Source organism: Sander vitreus, chromosome 9 (assembly GCF_031162955.1).
Source record: "Sander vitreus isolate 19-12246 chromosome 9, sanVit1, whole genome shotgun sequence".
NCBI lineage: Eukaryota > Metazoa > Chordata > Actinopteri > Perciformes > Percidae > Sander > Sander vitreus.
Genome location: NC_135863.1, coordinates 19,491,565 through 19,511,132, shown reverse-complemented (window position 1 = coordinate 19,511,132; position 19,568 = coordinate 19,491,565). Strand labels below are relative to the sequence as shown.

At 39.9% G+C, this 19,568-nt stretch overlaps 1 protein-coding gene across 2 annotated transcripts; it reads right to left on the bottom strand.

The window, feature by feature from the left end:
* Positions 1-7,668: 7,668 nt before the first annotated feature.
* On the bottom strand, positions 7,669-18,276 carry faah (fatty acid amide hydrolase). 2 transcript variants are annotated; one of them, XM_078259115.1, is made up of 16 exons: positions 17,837-18,276; positions 15,802-15,915; positions 14,898-15,038; positions 14,036-14,169; positions 13,674-13,880; positions 13,541-13,581; positions 13,334-13,458; positions 11,557-11,682; positions 11,015-11,112; positions 10,515-10,614; positions 10,319-10,362; positions 10,193-10,232; positions 10,002-10,110; positions 9,512-9,657; positions 8,610-8,748; positions 7,669-8,019 (listed from the first exon to the last, which is right to left on the bottom strand). In XM_078259115.1, the coding sequence occupies exons 1-15, from the start codon at positions 18,050-18,052 to the stop codon at positions 8,626-8,628; spliced, it is 1,764 nt and encodes a 587-aa protein (XP_078115241.1). In that variant the 5' UTR covers positions 18,053-18,276; the 3' UTR covers positions 7,669-8,019; positions 8,610-8,625. The 2 variants fall into 2 exon arrangements, with proteins under 2 accessions (XP_078115241.1, XP_078115240.1); XM_078259114.1 differs by having other exon boundaries at positions 7,669-8,748.
* Between the last annotated feature and the right edge of the window lie 1,292 nt (positions 18,277-19,568).

The following is a 19,568-nucleotide window of genomic DNA, read 5'->3' as shown; positions in this document are numbered from 1 at the left end:
AGCTCGGGCTGCTCAGTTCAAGTGTTTGCCCTCTAGTCAGGGCTATACCTATGAACTAACAGGAGGTGACTCTGGGCCCCTCTTCACTTTCCACTTACCTACAACTATCCATTAAATACACAGACACATCTCCAAAAACTCAATAGAGATTTAGATTTAAATGTCAGCTACCCAGTTGGTTGACATCCTTAAAATCTGTCCAAATTTCCAGTTTCATGTAATTTAACCGCTGTTTTATTTGCAGTTTTCTAGATTTAAAAAAACCCAATTTCAAAACCAAAGCAGTGTGACAAACAGTAGAAACAAAATTTTTTTTGGCACACACGAAGGCCTCAAAATATGTTTTAGAGCAGGCACTTTAGGCGCCCTCCCTCAGTTTGGGGCCCAGGGTTGTCAACATTAACACACCTACCCCCATTTGCCTCATCGTCACCATGCAGCTCACCATCGGGAGAACGCCAGGACATGAAGAACAGCTCTGCTGGATAGACTTAACAGAAAATAAGATTATAACAAGAACTCAATGGACTTAATGAAAAGAAATCCCACCTGGACTGCAGTTGTGACTGAACAGTACTTTTGGCCTGTGGATCTTTGTTTGTATTCGACTCCTCCTGGTCAACAGCAGAAGCCAACTCTACTTATGCTATCTGCTCACTATGATTTCAGCCTCCTCTGTGAAGTCAGGGAAGAAAGTCTTGAGCTGATTCCAGTACATATATAAGATATTAAAATATTCTACAATTCAACCCCTGAACTTGAACTATGCATGCATGCACCCCTCTGAAGCATGGCTTACAGCCGCAAAACACAGAATGAAGTCATATCTGATCTGATATCAGAAATAAAGCTCTGATCACTCAATATAATCCCCAACTGTATTTCTTTGTAGATGACACATGACTCTCCTTGTTTAAAGTTACAGTACTCAGCAGAACCCATTGAGCGTTGTAAATATCCCTCAGTGTTCACCTCCATCTGCCTGGCTAAAGAGTAACTCCATGTCTCCTTTTGTGTGAAGGATTTGAGAGGAAACGTCAATTGTGGCTTTAAGCAAAGGACCTACAGCAGCAATGAAATAAGGGGAGAATCTGCAGAGGAGGCACAGTGACAAATAAATATGAAACCAGCCGACATATATTTTAGTTAAGTCGGGTGCCACACTGAACTCGACAGAGTCACCACTTTTTCTGAGCCACTGGCTTCAGCAGAAAGACGCACAGGCCCATTCTCTATGTATTATATCACTGTAGATTCAAGACATGTATTTCTCAATTGTTTAAAATGTGAGTAATTTATCTGTTTAATGCAAGGGAATAAATCACAAATAAGAATGACTTATGTTCTCAGTGTCGTCGGTTGGAAATGTAAGATGAAAATATTTACTTGAACTGACTCAATTTGCCTAATTTTGACACTTTTCCGAAGTAAAGAGGGAGCAAAACACCTGTTATTAAAAATGTAAGAAAACAACACAGGCAACCTTTCTTGAACTAAAGTCCTACATTTAAATATTTGGGTTGAAATGAAGAAATAGAGACGCGGTATGAATGTCATAAAACAAAAATCATATTTTCTTAATGGAAGTTTTGTGTTATCAGAACTTTTCGTGGGTTTCTGAATCTTTTGGAGCTTAGTCAGCTAAAAGGGGAGTCAGAAGACAACCAGGCAAGCCGTCTAGATCATGAACCAGGAATAATCACGTAGCAGGACATCCAACAAACCAGCATGCAAACATGCACTCACATATAGGTCTTGAAAAAAACATCCAAAACATGTTCTCGAAGTTTCTCCAGTGAGAGGAAGTGTGCAACAAGAGAGGGATTAGTTTAGAGTGTGCCGAATCCAGCTCCTCTCTGGATGGCTGACAGCGCTGAGAGGGACTGACAAAAAACAGAATGTTAATAAACAGTTTTGATTTCCCCACACATTACCTTCAACCCTTCATAGTTAAAAAAAAAAGAAGAAGTTTGGTTAATATGTTCCACTGAAGACACCTTGATGAACCGTAAATAATTCAAACACAGGAGGTCTACCGTGCTCAACGGTGAGGTTTACACACCACATAGGGGAGAACCTGCCACTTGTTCACCCAGTGCAGAATAACTAATCCTAAATGAAATGACTGAAGCACAGTGTCAGGCTCTAAAGAGTCTCCAATCCACCACACACCCACCTACCCTTCACTCTCTCTCTCTCTCTCTCTCTCTCTCTCTCTCTCTCTCTCTCTCTCTCTCTCGCTCTCTCTCTCTCTGCTCCCCTCTTCCCCCACCCTGTCAGCCGAGGTTTGGCTGCACCGAAACAGAATGCTTTGCCATAAGAAGATTACCTTTGGTTGGGATATCAATGGATTAAGTAAGAATAGAATGAGATAAAATAGGACTGAAAGGGTTCCTGGAGTCAGCAAAGTTCAGACACCTGTTTTTCCTGGTCTTTTCCCGCTTCCTCGCTCCATGACTGTAAAGATTATATCACTGTCTAACTGGAGAAAAGGAGGTGAGAGGGGTGGGTGGTTTGGGATGGGGCAGGTTACAGTGCATACAAATAATTTTGGGGCTGCAAAGACAATTTATACAAACGCCTTTGGGCTTTTTTTTCAGGCATACTCTTTAAATATGTGGTCAATTTATCATGAACATCTGAGTTTTCTGTGTTCGTAAAGATCATATTGGTGTAAGTTAATGGGAATGCTGTTTGTGAGTGTGTGTGTGTGTGTGTGTGTGTGTGTGTGTGTGTGTGTGTGTGTGTGTGTGTGTGTGTGTGTGTGTGTGTGTGTGTGCGTCTATGGCAGCTAAGCGGCTGAAGGTTTCCAGGAGCTCTTTGATGTGTATCTGGGCAATGCGCTATTAGAGGGATTTTCCTAGTTGACAGCTCAGAGAATGTGTGGAGGAATTGCGATGCCAGCGGGCTAAAAGAATGCTGGAAACAGGATTAGGATCATATTCTGGCAGCTCCTGTCACTTCATCAATGGGTTAAGGTTTCCTCAGTGACAGCCCTCCTTCTCTGCCCGGCTAAAACCTTTAGTGGGACCATAAAAGGGGTGAGAGAGGGGAAAAAACAATGATTGAATGGTGTGCTATGATTTCTGTGCTGCTGGGTTTGCTCTGAGGGCTTTGTGTTGGGAGGTCTGAGGGGGGGGGGCGACGTTGATTTAGAGGGAGGGGTAGGTCTTGGGGATAAGAAAAAGGGAGCTTTTTTTTGGGGGGGGGGGTTTTCTTGGAAGTTTTACACCCAAATCCCCATGGCAGAGCATGTGGAGGGGTTTTTACACTGATGCTAGAGGACAAGGACAGCAGCAGCTGTTTCATGGATCTTCAGGATCCAGTTTGTCTGTATAAGCCCTACCTGTCTTCACCAAGTGAGACCTCTTTCACCTCTGACAGTTCATCTACTTAGATACTGTATGTAGGTGTGTCAAATATGTTTGTAGGCTCATTTGAGGATATAAAGGTGGCTCTCTGTTGTGATTAGTTATCTCATTCTGATGTAGGATTACTGTGATATTCTTTTATTGTCAACAAATCCCATTAAAACACAAAAAACAATTATGAATTGATCTTGTTAACAAGTATTGTCTGTTATAGCTTATTCCTCAAAGGCACTGTAGTTTATTTTTTATTTTTTTATTTTTTGGGCATTTCTGCCTTTATTCGATAGGAAAGCTGAGATATGAAAGGGGAGAGAGAGGGGGAAGACATGCAGGAAAACCGTCACAGGTTGGACTCGAACCCTTGACCTTCTTTGTCGAGGAACAAACCTCTGCATATGTGCGCCTGCTCTACCAACTGAGATAACCGGCCACCACTCTAGTTTATTTTGAGTCAATCGTACATCGCTCTGCTGCTGTAAATACTCCAAAGCTCCATGTGTATTTATCTGCAGCTGAAAATAGCTTCAACAAGTGCACTATTTGCTAAAAAGGGCAGTGCCCAGCTGTTTTAGGAAATTGCTCAACTTAAAAAAATAAAATAAATTAAAGTATATATTCTTGACTTGTTTTTTAAGGTTTTCTGTCCCGGATCATGTACAAAAACTTTAATCTTAAGCAAAAAGAGATGCTTTGTACCACATATAACCGCACGCTATTTTCCATCTCCGAGGCCACGAGGTAAACATGACTTCAGAAAATGTATATGTGGATTCATTTCAAATGTAATGAATTTACATAGAAGCACATTTTACATATGAAATATCATAATTCACATCATTTCACATGTGAATATATGAATTTCACAGCAGACCTGACCTTTGGGGGCACACATTTGTATTTCTTTACTTTCCTTCCATGGCTGTAGCACTTTTGATCAGCCTCTTTTTCTATGCATCACTCGCCGTGTTCAGGTGAGTCATTTATGCTCTATAAGCTGAATATTTTGAGAGGATTTTGAGGTCACCTTCAGCAGCTGGGCCTGAGGTTGTTCTTCAGTGGGCTTATAGGGTGGTCTCTGCTGTGCATCTTGTTCCAGCTGTCTTCATGCTGCTACCAAAACCCCTTCCCCCAAGAGTGTAACTCCACACTTTGCTCACCCACGTGAAACAATACTTTTACAATACCACAGGAGTTTGATTGTTGCCGACAAGTTATATAATGCTAGGAATTACAGACTAGCATGCAAATGCTAAATCCTCCTCTCTTTCTCCTGAGAAGTGGATGAGACGGACTATATCTGCAGGCTTCACTCTGGCTCCCCAGCTTTGTGCTACGGAGACGCTCTCCTTTCTCCCCCTGACTTGGGTGATAATCCTGACACGCACTGTCTGCATTTTTTACTGTACGTGTTTAAGCGCATTTGCAGAGCATTTATCTCTCCAATGTAAACCAATTTGGCTATAAGGGCCTTGGGCCAAGCAAGGCGCTGGAAGGAAGAAAGGAAAACTCAAACCTAGCAGATGTGCAGAGAAGGGAGGATGGGAGAGCTGACGAGGATGCGGGGGTTGATGAACAACTGAATGCAGCAAAAAAAAAAGGGGAAGCGGAACCCCATGGGAGAAAAAGAGTGTCCCTTGTCCGAAGGGTAAGCTTTTGAAACTTGGGATAGGGGCCTTTAAAGCCGATACAACGTGGATCACTGAATTGTTGAGTCACAGAATCTGCGAAAATCATATGGAGCTCCCAGTTAATCCTGTCATAGTAAAATCGGTGGGCATACTTTGGGGATCCCAGCCCCTTCTGAAGAAATTTGGAGCCTGCTGTATTGACAGAGCTGCTGTTTGATACCGCCTATACACCTGTATCAGCGCTCTGTTAATCTGCCTTCCCCTCCTCCCACTAGTCCTCCACAGCACGTTGCCTCTGCTGGTAGTAATGGCTGATGAAATGGACCAAAGACCTAAAAGCTGCCAATCTTGCTGCTTTTTGATGTCTCCTGTAAGTGACTCTGGTTGCAGGCTGAACTTGTCACTTTGATCATCTGAAAGGCAGGAGCCCTGCTGTGTCAAACATCACTACCTGCAATTCTGTGGAGCCATAAAGACTATGGATTCCTTGGTCCCTGAAATGGGACATTAAGACAGAATCATCCTAGTTTAGTTGAGGCGATATCAAGGTGTTTTATTTGCTGGCCCACAGGCAGGGTCTGAATGGGTTTGGATGGCTTTTAAAGTATCCGATCTTATGGCCTAAGGTTCCTGTAAATGAGGTGTTTGCCGCTCTTATCAATGAGACGTTACATGAGAAGAGTACCTTGGCCTGCCAGGGCTGTTGGGTGGTTCTGCTGTATGATAACAACAGGCTGAGCTTTGGCTAGATGCCCTTTACATCTAACCTCTCAAACTTTCATTATACTGTATACACTTTATAAACTTGCTGAAGGATCAAATATTAGGTTTAGCATCATGACTACATCATGACATTTAGAAAGTTTTCCTTCAGATACTGATTATACTATTAAGACTTTATATCACATAACATCAGTCAATGGTAACTAAAAAGTATTCTTAAATTATGCAGCGTGACTCTCCCACAGTTTGTTTGGGGAGCTCAGTGAGAGCCATTGGAGTCAAGCATATCGACCTGTAGCTCAAAGTTGCAAAAGGCTGAATAATGAGGCGTTGATTATAAGTGGAATCAACAAATACTAGCAACGCTTTTGCATTTCACAAGTCGCAAATTTGTGTTTGCTTTAGCATGCTTATGAATTATGAAGAGTTTGATGTGACTACAAATATGGAGGGCTTTAGTGTTGTAAATGTCGCAACTTGCTGAATCTCCCAATAACATAGCAGCAGTCATTTCGATGGATTTGAAATAATACCTCATGTCAAAATCTTTGTTTTGATCTATTACGTTACAGGTGTATATGTGCACATGCCAAAACATTCAGTACATTATACTAATATGTACAAATCACACCTTTTTATTTCTCCTTTCAATGAGCCCTTATTAATATGTAGATATGGCTCGCTGTCCTCTTGTCCTGAATGTCTTTTTCCTGTTTGTTTAATTGGCCTTTTTCACAGGCAATATTTTGACTTGTCATAACAGAGTGTTACGTAAGCACAGGACCTATTTAATATTTACACCTGTTTTTCCTGTCTTCTGTGAAAAATGTATATAAAAATGACTATTACTTTCATTTATCAGGGAGAGTTTACATTAATCCATCGTTATTAAAAGGCAAATGCTTTTTGTTTGCCCAAACTGACTAATTTTCATCTGCAGTCCCAGAAAGTTAGCCCGAACAGCAAACATTAAGAGTCTGACATTTTCATTACAGTCTGACACATTACATGTCTTACAAGTTAAAGTGGTGTCTATGTGTTTAATGCAAAATTGTGTATTGTGTAATTGAAATAAGATGTTTTGATTAAATGGAAAAATCAGCGGAAATCAGAGTTTAGATTTTTCTTAAAAAGGTTATTTTATATTTGGCAAACTGAAGAATAGTCTTTTGCACTATATCACTTGTGCATCTGTGATGTTTTTGAAAGTGCTACAGTATATTGATGACGTTTAAATTGATTTTAATATTTACTATAATACACACGACTGCCAAACTTTAATTAGTAAATGTATTTAATGGGGCAATGTTAAGACTGAATTTGTGCATGTGTGTGTATTTGTCATTGCTTCTGTCTCAGATCCTGAGGGATTTATGAACAATGTCAAGTTCCCTCTGAAGACCTGAGTCTCTTCACTGCCTCTTAAGGCTTAATGCTCCCTGACTGAGTGGCACAGCGAGAGCCACACTCTCTCTCTATGTGCCACAGATAATGCTAAGAACAACCTCTCAATTCCAGCTCCCCTCCTCGCCCAATGTGCCCTCCTTCCTCTACCGCACGCACACGGCCATTTCCATTCAATGAGACAGCAGTGCAAACATGGGGGATTGTAATGGAAAACACTAACATTGTCCCTAATGGTTTCCCATCCCAGGAGAGTTTTAAAACATATGTAAATTTATGTAAACCCAACAGAAACACATATTTACAATAGCACAGGGTAATCACAATATGACGACATGGTGCGCTGGCCTTGTAGATGGCGGTGCCATGTGTCATTAGTCTCCTTTATCTCTTTTCTGGTTCCTGTTAAGGCATCAGTGCAGCAATCGCTCACAATAAGAATGGAAAATGATCTGCGCTCATCTCTGGTACAGTGATGAAGAGGGAGAGGATGAAGAAACTCAGTTCGTTGAATATGCAACATCAAAAACGTGTAAACTGTACAGGTTTTAAAAGCTGTAAATATCAACTTCAGAAAAGGTACATTACAAAATGTATCACAAGTGATGACACAGATGAGCAGAGGAAGGAACAGAGGATCACAACTTGTACCATTTAAATTTCAACATTTCTATTGTGGAAACAAATAACAGCAGCGGTTTCTCTATGACAAATCAGTTGCTTTATTTTATTATTGGTCGTCACATCACAGAAAGATGTCAGTTTTCATAAAGAGACAAACATTTTCCACATGTGGTTACGGTGCCTCTTTGCCTAATGACGATGTGAATTCAATTTCTTCTAAAGCATGTAGTTCTTGTTCATGCTATATTGCGTGAAATATTGAACAATGCCTGCGGTGGAAAAACAGAACAAAGACTTATTTCACACCTACTAATGTCCAAACTGGATGCTGAATTATGCAAAACAAAACACAACGATCATATAATCATGTCTGTCAACGTCAGTTAGACTCAAAATGTTTTTAAAAATAAAAACATTTAAGTTTATGTATAATCAGTACAATACAAACAAATGTAATTCTGAGGTTTGTCAATGACTGTATTAAACATAGGAGTGAACATTTTTAAATCAGTAAACATGAATATTACCTTTACAGTTTCACAGTTAACATTTATTCAATTGTTAGTTTTTTGGCCCTAAAAAGTCGAAGAGCAGAAAATGCATGAGGTCATCCTTGTTGATCAGAAGAATGAAATTCAACTCAAAATATTAAATAGTTTTAAATACTCAACTAAAGTAACATTAATTGTTAACTTTTACTTATATTTCATTTTGTTTTAATGCGGTTAACAGGTGTTTTGTGCAGTTATTACTTCTTAAAAAAGCATCTTCATCATTAATGATTTTAGACTGGTGAGTGGTGGCTATGAGTGTATTCAGAGCAGATTTAACCTGAAGCCCCTGAATTAAGCAGCCCCACCTGTGTCTTCCAGGCCTTACTTTCTGCTCTGTTTGACCAGTTGTTCCACCTCCTTCATGAAGCGCAGGCAGAGCTCATCCTGCCATGGCAGCGCGACACACTGCACCGCCACCGGCAGACCCTCGCCTCCAGACACAGCCTAAAAACAAACACCACACCTGTCAGCAGTCGGCAACCAGAACCACCACAGTCTTCTGCCTCCACCTACTGACCAACTGTGGAACTACTGTTTTAAGAGAGTCGCTAAAATGGCCTGACACTGAAGTTTAGGATACAAGGGGACATAATCTGCCTATGGCTGTAGGCTATTTGGACTTAGAAATAGCAGCTATTTACTGATAACATTTCATATTAGAATATCTTAAGTTGCTTATTGGCATTAATCTATTACACTGAAAAATGATGTAACCTATATTATTGCCATGAATTTCTTTTAGTCTTAACATTCTTTTAGTCCTAACATCACATTAGTCTTGACATTTAGACACAACATGACATTAATCAAGATAATAATCAGCCGATTAATTGAAAAATAAAATAACTGTTAGTTGCAGCTCTATTTTTAAAAAAAAATACAAAAGTCAATATAAATCCCACGTGGTCATAATTTGTCTCTATGAATTGGATGAATGAGTAGGTTGAGTTGAAATGCTTAATGCATCTTTCTGCCTCCTAGTGGTCAATAATGTGGAGTCTGTTTTGCTTCCTGTGAATCAAAATGGCAAAGCCAGTAACACAAATGAGTCATTAAGTTGGGGGGAACTGAGAAAAACAGCTTCCACAACACATTATAGCTTCCAGTAAAAAAAAAAAACTTCACAAAAAGGTATTTATATTAGGGCTGTATAGTTTTACTACTGTATTACATTATTTGGTATCAGTCATCTCTCACTGTCTCTTACCTGTTTGAAGAGCTTGTCCCAGTAGTCCTGAAAAAAGCCCTTATAGTGCCCGAGTTCCTCCTCATCCTCTGCCGTCACCGTGGAAACAGGAACCACACCGGCAGGAAAGGTGAGGAGATTGTAGAGCATCGTCTGAGGGGTAGCAGCTGGAAGGACAGAAGATAGAAACAGGTTATTTACTGTGTTACCCTGGGTTCTATAGCTGTAATATCGTTGCTGTTCTGTTTGGTAATCACAAGTATGATGCAGGGAGACTGCATCCTATTGTAGCTCTTTGGCTACTATGACAGTTCATGCAGTAGTCTGTTTTTTATGGTGTTCAGCTTTCCACAATTTATAGAAACTATCAACAAAGACAAAACACCTCTGACCAATATTAATAAAAATATATAGGATGGATAGCTGGATGGACACTATTATCTCGCCCCTCCATCATTCACAATGCCTTTTCAGTTATCACAAAACATTTCAACTGTTCAGTGAACCGTACTGGAAAGCTTGCCGCAGAAAAGGAAGTTGTAGGCTGGTCCGATCACCGGGCACAGCAGCACATCTATGTTGCATCTTCTCCAGGCTGCTATGGTTTCCTGGATGTAGTCCTTATGAAATCACAAGAGAATTCAATGTCCCCTGTGTGCATTCAAACATGCACAAGCAGCATTAGCTGACAACTAATAGTACCTCAACGGCAGCGTGCTGCTTCCACAGAGCAGGAACAGAACTAAAAACAAGGCAGTGAAATAGTTAGTATGCTTTGACATTTTGCCCATTACATTACAACGGTCAGTGGCAAAATAAATTTCTCACCCAACTCCACACAAAGCACTGAGGATGGCAGATGCACGAGGAGACTGCAAAAGACATTCAAGACAGAAAACACACAAGTGTCAATCCAAACAGTTACTGTTTTATCAAGTACCTGCCAATATACTTACTTAACGAAGGAAAAATGACATTTTCTTTAGTATTTATGCATGTCTGTCTACGTAAGGAGAGAACTCACCAGGGGCTTGAGGAGAAAAGAGAGGGTTTTCTTCAACCACGTAGGAAGATAGTAAGGTAAAACCTGTGCTTTGAGACAGGGGTCCATAGGGCTCCCCTCCCTAAAATAGAAGCAAAAAAAAGATCAGTGTCACAAAATGGAACCATCTAGTCTAAGGGATTGTAATATGGCTCATAGTAGTAGTTAAAGAAGAATTAGCTGCCTTCCTATGTTTTATATAATTGTAAATTCAATATCTTTGGGTTTTGGACTGTTCGAAACAAGCAATTTGAAGATGTCACCTTCAGCTCCAGGAACTCATGAAAAGCATTTTACACATTTTCAAGGGTAAACGATTTATCAAAAACTATTTTTTTTTTATCAAAAGATGAAAAATATGATTTATTAATATGATATAGATTCTCCAACACTTCAATTATGCACAATTATTATATGAATTAAGTTATTAACAAGTATTACACTGATTAAATAATGGCATTTTTAAGCAAACTTCAACTTACAGTTTTTGAAGCAGGGTGGTAGCTCCGTCTGCTAGGATACCCTTTATAAGCAATTCATGTAATGCGTAAGAGATCTTCAGAGGAGTGTAGGGCACCAACTACAGGCACGAGTGACAGAGAGGGGCAAAAGTAACTACATTAAAAGATATATAGCTCTTATCACATATTTCAAGTCAAGTCAGCTTTATTTGTCAATTTCTTCAGATATACTAGACATGCAGAGGAATCGAAAGTTCGTTTCTCACCATCCCACGGTGAAGAAGAAAAATGCACAACAGATAGAAACATTTTTCCTAACACTAAAACAATATAACAATTGTAACAACTATAACAACGGCAACAATATCACAAGACAAAAAACACAAGAATGTCACAAGCAGCAAAAAATTGTATATGATGTGGTGTGGTAGTGCAGAAAGATGTGCAAAAATGCAACAGCAGCATTCAGAGTCCAGAGTTTTTGTGCAAAAAGATGCTATTTGATGTGGCCGTAGATCATATAGTGTTTGAGTGCAGTGTGTCTGTGAGTGGTGTGGTCTTACAGTGTGCCCGGCTTGTTCTAAGAGAGCTTTGACCTCTCTGATGCCTCGGGCCATGCTTGGAGACGTGTGAGAGTAGCCGTCGCTTTCTAGGTAACCAATCCTGAGAGGTTTGGTGCTCTGGTATATCTGAGGGCAAGACATTTTAGCAGAGGTTAGTAAATAGGAAACTGTAGTTTGGAATATCTGAAAGCACCTTTTTGTTTCTGACAGAAAACTGGTAGGAGGAGTCATTCCGTCCATAAAAAGATACAGTATGTGCAGAGATCTGTGTTAGGCCTAGCTTAGCACAAAAGGCAGCCTCCACTCTTCTGGGGAAGCATTTCACAAAACTTTGGAACCTGTTCGCAGGGACTTGTTCCCATTCAGCCACAAGAGCAATGGGGAGGTTGTTTATGGATGTTGGGTAATAAGGTTCCAATTTATCCCAAAGTCAGGGGTCATACAGGTTTTTAAGAGAATTCAAGCACTTTCAAGGTACATCAACCAACTATTTCCAGACTCTGTAAGCTTTTATCATAGAAGGGACCGTTTCATTTCAAATATTAAAAGATTTTTGGTTTACACAAGTGATTTTGTTGATTGAAAACCAGATTGTTTTGTTTAAGGAGTATATTCAAATTCAAGCATATTACTAACCTTGAAAACATAACAGTTTAAATCAAGCATTTGTTCAAGCAAGCAAAGTTTTTCAAACTTTCAAGACATTGCACAAGCTCTGTAAAGTGTTTGCTGGGGTTGAAGTCAGGGCTCTGTGCAGGCCAGTAAAGTTCTTTTACAGCAAACTTGAGAAACATTCCTGTATGGACCTGACTTTGGGCACAGGGGCACTTTGATGATGAACACTATTGTGTAAAATATCCTTGTAGGCCTATCACCAATCTCAATCTTTCAAGACTGAACATTAGTCTGGGCAGTCTGCTCTGTATTTTCTCTGCACAAGAGGCGTGATCAACGGGCATAGTTCAAATGACTCTGCACGCAATTGGATAGTCCTTCAACCAATCAGACCAACGATCCGGGTGACGTATTTTGCAGAGTGAGGCAGAGCGAAAGCCAGTCGGTAGTAAAAAAAAATAAAACATAAAAGCCGGTCGGTAGTAAGGCAAACACATCCTTCTTTTGTAGGAATTGTTCCAGGGCAAGTTTCTGTTCCGTTTTCAGAGAGAGTTGCCTTTGAAATCTTTTAAAACAGCAGTGACAGTGGCATCAACGGATTTCTGCGCTACGGTGGCTGCCATGTTGAATGTAAACAAAAAGCTGCTTGGTCGATTCTCTATCGTCATCTTGTTAAACCCGCCAATAGCACGCCAGGTGGATAAGCCAGTTTGTGATTGATTCCCGCAGATTTGTAACGGAAGCAGGATAGATAAACGTACAGGTTTCCAGCCTAAGCTGCAGGGCGAAATCAAATCGCCGGCAGATCAGGCTGGGTTTACTCAGTCTATACCTTACCCTTTAACATTTGGAAGATTCACTTATTTGCTTTCTTGCCGGGAGTTAGATGAGAAGATTGATACCACTCTCAGCAGCAAGTTAGCATGAAGACTCAAAACAGCTAGCCTACTACCAGCTTACTATTTACCCGTTATATCCCATTTGTCTATTTTTTTAAATTGTTTAATTGTGTAAAAAGCGACAATTTGCCCTTTTATGGGGGGTTATGTGCAAGACTATTTCTTGGTCAGAAGAGACTCAGTTACTGGTCGCAGCCAAAAAAATAGTCTGGTACATAATCCCTGGTAAAACGTTAAGTTTTTTTTTTTTGTAGTGGACAAACCTGCATATTAAAAGGTAAGGGTGGAACAGTGGGGTCCAAAGAAAACATGTGGTCACAGAGCAGAGCCTGCATACACAGAGCCAGACTGTCCACATCTCTCGCCATGGGTCCAGGAGATGACAACACTAATTTAATAAGAAACATAAAACATAAGTAACCACATTTTTCAGACAGTATGTAGTCAATGATGGTACAACTGTGACTTACCTGATTTTTGCCCTCGATAAATGGAGCTCAAACCCTGTAAACTAAACAAAAGAAATACAACACATATATAAACAAAGCAACGATTTAAGTGTCATGACTAGTTAATATCCAAAAGTGAAGCAGAGACGCTCACCTAAGCCGACCAGCTGTTGGCTTTAAGCCACAGATCCCACAGAATGAGGCAGGAATACGGATGCTGCCTCCTATATCACTGCCTAAACCAAGCACGGAGCCCCCTCCCCCAATGAGAGCCCCCTCCCCACCGGACGAACCTCCAGAGGTCTTCTGGAGGTTGTAGGGGTTCACGGTCTGCCCATAGATGGGGTTACTGCAGTCATAACTGGAGATGAAATAAAAGAAAAACACACATAAGCAACGAGCATCACGTCCTCTGCACATGCAAAAACAATACGAGCCCCTTCACCAAATATAATTGCATGAGTACACATTGTATTGTGTCACAGCTTCTCATAACTTGACTGAGAAATGATTTACTTTAATAGTGCTTGGGGCAAGTTGGTTTTCACAAAGGGAATGGCTCCTTGTCTCTTCAGAACTTCCACAAGCACGCTGTCCTGCTGCGCAGGCTGTTCCAGATTAATGACCACACCGCAAGAAGAGTCATGGCTCTTGTGTTGTAAAATGGACACAGGCAAAGAGAGCAGTGTTAGATAAGAGCACATCAAAGACACAAACCTGAGCTATAATAAAGAATGCCATTAAGAATAATTTCACGAGTGCATTCCCATTTGGACACCCTGTCAGTGTAACTGTCATCCTCACGATGCTATCTATCTCCAACAAGAACAAGCTGTCTTGTACTGCACACACTGTTAACAAAACCATTGCTCTTCCAACCCCAACCTCTCTGATTTCAGTGGCAGAGCCATGACTCACATGGCAGTCACCATAGCACATGACCCTGGACACCCCCTCAACCTATTTTTCATTTGTCTCCCACGTAGCCGCAGATACAGGACACTTTTTGAAAATTGCATCACCAAAATAGCATTTTATCACTTAAAAAATAAATAAAAACTTTGACCATTAATTTCTCAAACTGACTCTGAGAAACTGAATACTGTGTGTGTGTGTGTGTGTGTGTGTGTGTGTGTGTGTGGTAACCTTTAAATGGTACACTGAGTTCTACTATGCACTAGGCAAAACACTGATCACACACTGTGCATTCGGTACAAATGTATTTATGTTGTATGTTGTTGTATAAAAAAACGTATCTATGTTCTGGAGGCATACATAATGTATAGTCTGTGGAAACAAATCCCCCCCCCCCCCTTTAGGGACAACAAAAATCTATCCATCTATCTAAAGATGCAGGTGATAAACAACTAAAACATACCTTGTATGCAAAGTTTTCTTTGATGCTAACTGGAACTCCATACAAGAGACCTTCCTTGTTTGTAGAAACAGTTTTCAGCTGGTCAAAACTCTCTAACAAGATCCCCGTGCAGCAGTTCAGATCTTTGTTTACATTCAGAGTCTGTGGGAAAACAAACAGACTTATGCCTTTCCTCGCCTGGTTTTGTGGAACATGAAAGTCAAGTAAAAAGATGTGTAAGCAAGTACATCATTATTTAACAATGCATGGTATCTACTTTGGGCACAAAGCCTTGAACAAATGATTGTGTATAGAGCTGTACTAGGGTACATGTAAAAGTTTTCTTCTTTAAGACAAAACTGTCTCCTGTAGAGTTAAAGCCAAGGTAGGCACTTATGGGCAAATATTTTATAATAACCTTTCTGCATATTGTAATTCCAGTGGTCTGAGAGGAAACTAAACTTCTTCACCTCCTTGTTGCTCTCTTTTCAGGCTTCAGAAAATCTAGCCCATGGCGGGAGACTTTGGCCAATCACAGGTCACTTCAGAGAGTGTTACAATTGGCTGTTCTGCAAATGCAGATGCGCGTTCCCACATCTCTTAGGTGAAAGTTGTGTTTACCGTAGCCAAAGGCTCAGGGCTGCAGCTGATTCAAGGCTAAACTATTAGATAATAGACTTTATTGCCATCTATCTATATACAGTAGAGTAGGACTACATAGAAAAACAAAATTGTGTAAAATCCAGTTTATTTTTAATTCTGCCTACCGCAGCATTAATGATTAATTTAAGATCTTGTGATGATAACTTTAAATGGTACACTGAGTTCTACTATGCACTAGGCAAAACACTGATTATTTATTTACATGGATGTTCTGTTGGTATAATATTAAATGACAATGACTAGTTTCATGTTGGTTTTGAACCTTTTCCACGTAAGTGTAAAGTACGTCCTCGGGGCTCAGCGAGCCTTCCTGCAGTTTCTTTGTCAACTCAGACAGGGACAGCGTCAAGATGAGAGCAGAGTCGGTCACTGGAAACTAGAGGACACAAACACACACATTAACACACTATGATAGCAACATATGTGTGGAAAATGTATCCACACACAAAGCAAAAATCACTTTTCAAAAATGGTAACACTTTACAATAAGGTACACAGAAATGTAGGTAGTTACTGCTCAACCCCCTTATAGTCAATATACCTAGAAAAGCCATACGTCCTCTGAATTCCCTAGGTCTCTAGTTTGTGGTTGTGAAGTTTCATGAAGCTGTGATTATCCTCGAAGTCACAACAGGTCATTTTATGCAGTGAGGTCAAGTTTCAAAAAATGGATTCACTATAATGAAATGGCTACTTTGGGGACTAACATCATCCCACATAAATACAACTAGGCTCATTGAATCCACAAAGAGGAGACTAGTGGGTACCCATAGAACCCATTTTCATTCAGATATTTACAGAACACCTTTAAAAATGGCCAAGACAGTTTTTCACTCGCTAAAATTTAGCCTAACTTTGGAGCGTTGTTTAGCCCCCTTCCGGACACACTCGTGGTTGGAAATCATACCAATGGATTCCATAGATTATTGGCTCCCAACCTTTTTGGTCTTCATCAATTCCCAATGTATGTTCTAAATATATATAACACTATTCATTACATAAAAGTGGATATTGTTAATATATATTATATATATAATAACATATTGTTGTGTATATGTTACATTACATTTAGTGAGAACTCTGAAGAAAGCCTCTCTCATCTGTTTTATTTGTATCATAAATTGTAACACTGTCCTCCCATGTGTGAACCTTGAGACAATCCTGTCCATCATGACTCTCTTTCTTATCTTACTAAATGTCATCTAAATGAATGGAGCGAAATGTGTATATTCTTGTGTGTCTCATTAAACCTTTTATAACATTGTGAACTGAACCCTGATTTGTGTCACTTGGTTCTCTGATCTTGCCACTGCTTTCAGAATCAACTCACAGAGGTCAAGTCAGCAGATTAGATGATAGGATTCCACAAAACAGTTGTGATCGGATTGTTTCATAACACATATCACATGACAATATCTTTACTCTAGCTCAGAGTCCACTATGAGAAGTAGTTAAAAATGAGAAATTGAGTTCGAAACAAAAAGGTATGGTTGTACTCTTTCGGTTAGAGTCCCAAGGTGGCGTAGACAGGATTTGACTTGTACAGTAATAACTACAAGTTAGCTGAGGCCTCTTCTGGCCCGGATACTTCAGCAAAGTGCTTTTATATGGCGTTGTATATGTGCCTCATTCCTGAGCGAGTAATTGTATGTTTTGAGTACAGCTAACTATATTTTGCAAGCACATTACATTATATTTTGAACAGAAATTAACACTCGCAAACAAAAACCTATTCCGTGCTCAATAAATGTATTTGCAAGTTTGCTATTATCCATATTAACGTGCAATAATAACCCCTCAAAAACTCTTTCTCTGCGCCCAGGTAGACGCTGCTGCATGGGAAAACAAAGGTGTAGCCTACTGTTTAAAAACGATATGGGCTAATAATCTTTGTCAGGTTCATCAATGGTGATAAATAATCTGCATGCAAAACTCGGCACAACACCTGCCATCGTGCCATGGCCCTGTATCGTGCAGTAGCTTATAACGAGCTTTCTCATTGATGTGAATGAACCAGGGCATCATATAACAAAGCAACATGTTGGTGAGCTGAGCTCCACCTCGGACGATAATAGAAAATGACAGGTGCAGAATGGTAGGCTTGTCCAGATAAACATTTTCCAAAGCCCAGATAGTGTTGACAAGAAATGTCATTTAGTTATTTGTCATTCGTGTAAAAAAAAAAAAAAAAAAAAAAGGGTATGATGTAGAGACTATCTATAGATCCGAATTAAAACCAGGTCCGTAAGTTTGTTTTAACTTTCCCTCGAAACAGGCACTCAAATCTGAACTCTCACCAACTTCTTGTACTGGAGCACCGCTTGCTCAGCCCGCTGCAGGCTATCAGCCCTGCGGTTTCTGGCTCTCTGGATCTTTTCCTTCATCTTTTGGTGGCTGTGGACCTTCTGCACCAGCACCACCAGAGCGCCCACGCCGCAGGCAGCACCCGTCAGTAGCGCCATTGTCCGGGTGTCAAGCTCCACTCCCTGAAGGAGCTGCTTTACATTTTCCATGATTGCCTCCGTTTGTCTTCTCGCTCCAAGCAACTTCGGTCAAGCCAGCCGACACTCGGATCTCCGTGGTAAAATTGTAGTGCACTCTTATACTGTCACGCGTGATAACTGCATTTAAACGGCCCACATCCAGAGTGAAAGCTCTCCAAAGCCGGTATAGTCTTATTAGAAATTCTTTGGCTCTGCCCAGATCGAGTAAGCGATACACGGACTAGCGAAGTTAGTGAAATGATACACATGGGACTACTTCCGGTTTTCAAAATAAGGTGTTAATACAAAGTACATATAAAAACAAGATTAATGGATTATATTCACCTGAAGTAAAATATATGTAACCTGTGTCTGTCCCTTATACAATACAAATATAATTCCACTAAATTGTGAAAGGAATGTATTGTTGGAGTTTACAAGAATGATAGCCTACAACATTAATAATTCCAGACAATGATTTATTTCAGTGGACACCTCTGACTACACCCATACTAAAAATCAAGAAATTTAACAGTATCAATTTTGAAATTTTATGAAGTAGAAGGAGAAGGATAAGATGACGTCAAATCTGAAATTGTAGGTGCAATAAAACGACTCCAGACAATGACTGATATATTTGAGTACAGGACATCTCTGACTACACCCTTACTGAAAATCAAACAATTTTACTGTATAATTTTGGAGATTTTTGGAAGCAAAGTCCCACATTTCTACGTTTAAATGACTAAAACTCTGAAACTGGAGGAGCTATAAAAATACTTTGGTCCATAATTCCAGACAATGACTGATATATTTGAGTACATGACATATCTGACAACACACATAGTGAAAATCAAACATTTTTACTGTACAACTTTGGAGATTTTTGGAGAGTACATTCACACATTTCAACAGTAAAATAGCTACATTCCTGAAACTGGAGGTTCTATAAAAAATGCTTTGCTTCGTAAATCCAGACACGTACACTGTATTTACAACACTGTTAGCTGACGACACAGCACATACTATGTGGCATTATTTCCGACACAGACAGCAATCCCAATCACCTGTATTCGCAGCATCAAGCTGTGCTGTGTCCATCTGTAGGCACTGGGCATGAAACCATGCACCGGCAACAGCTGTCACACTGAATCTGTAAAAAGTCAATATATATGTCTGGAATTATGGACCAAAGTCTTTTTAAAGCTCCTCCAGTTTCAGATTTCAAGTCATTTTACCGTAGAAATGTGGGACTTTGCTTCCAAAAATCTATATCTCAGTCAAAAATATATCAGTCATTTCCTGGAATTATGGAACGTTGTTTTATTGCACCTACAATTTTAGATTTAAAGTCATTTTACAGTAAACATGTTGGACTTTACTTGGAAAAACCTCCATATTCATACAGTTAAATTGTTAGATTTTAATTATTGCTGTTTTAGAGATGTCAACTCAAATATTTTAGTCATTGACTGGATTTATGGAGCACCTCGACTTTCAGATTTGAAGTCATTTTACGGTAGAAATGTTGGACAAATACTAATAG

Coding starts and splice junctions, on each gene's coding strand:
- faah (XM_078259114.1), bottom strand. CDS start 18,052: ATGGAAAATGTAAAGCAGCTCCTTCAGGGAGTGGAGCTTGACACCCGG. Junction 13,881..14,035: donor TTGCCCCAAGCACTATTAAA/GTAAATCATTTC, acceptor TTTCATCTCCAG/TTATGACTGCAGTAACCCCA. Junction 10,233..10,318: donor AGTGCTTTGTGTGGAGTTGG/GTGAGAAATTTA, acceptor CCTTGTTTTTAG/TTCTGTTCCTGCTCTGTGGA.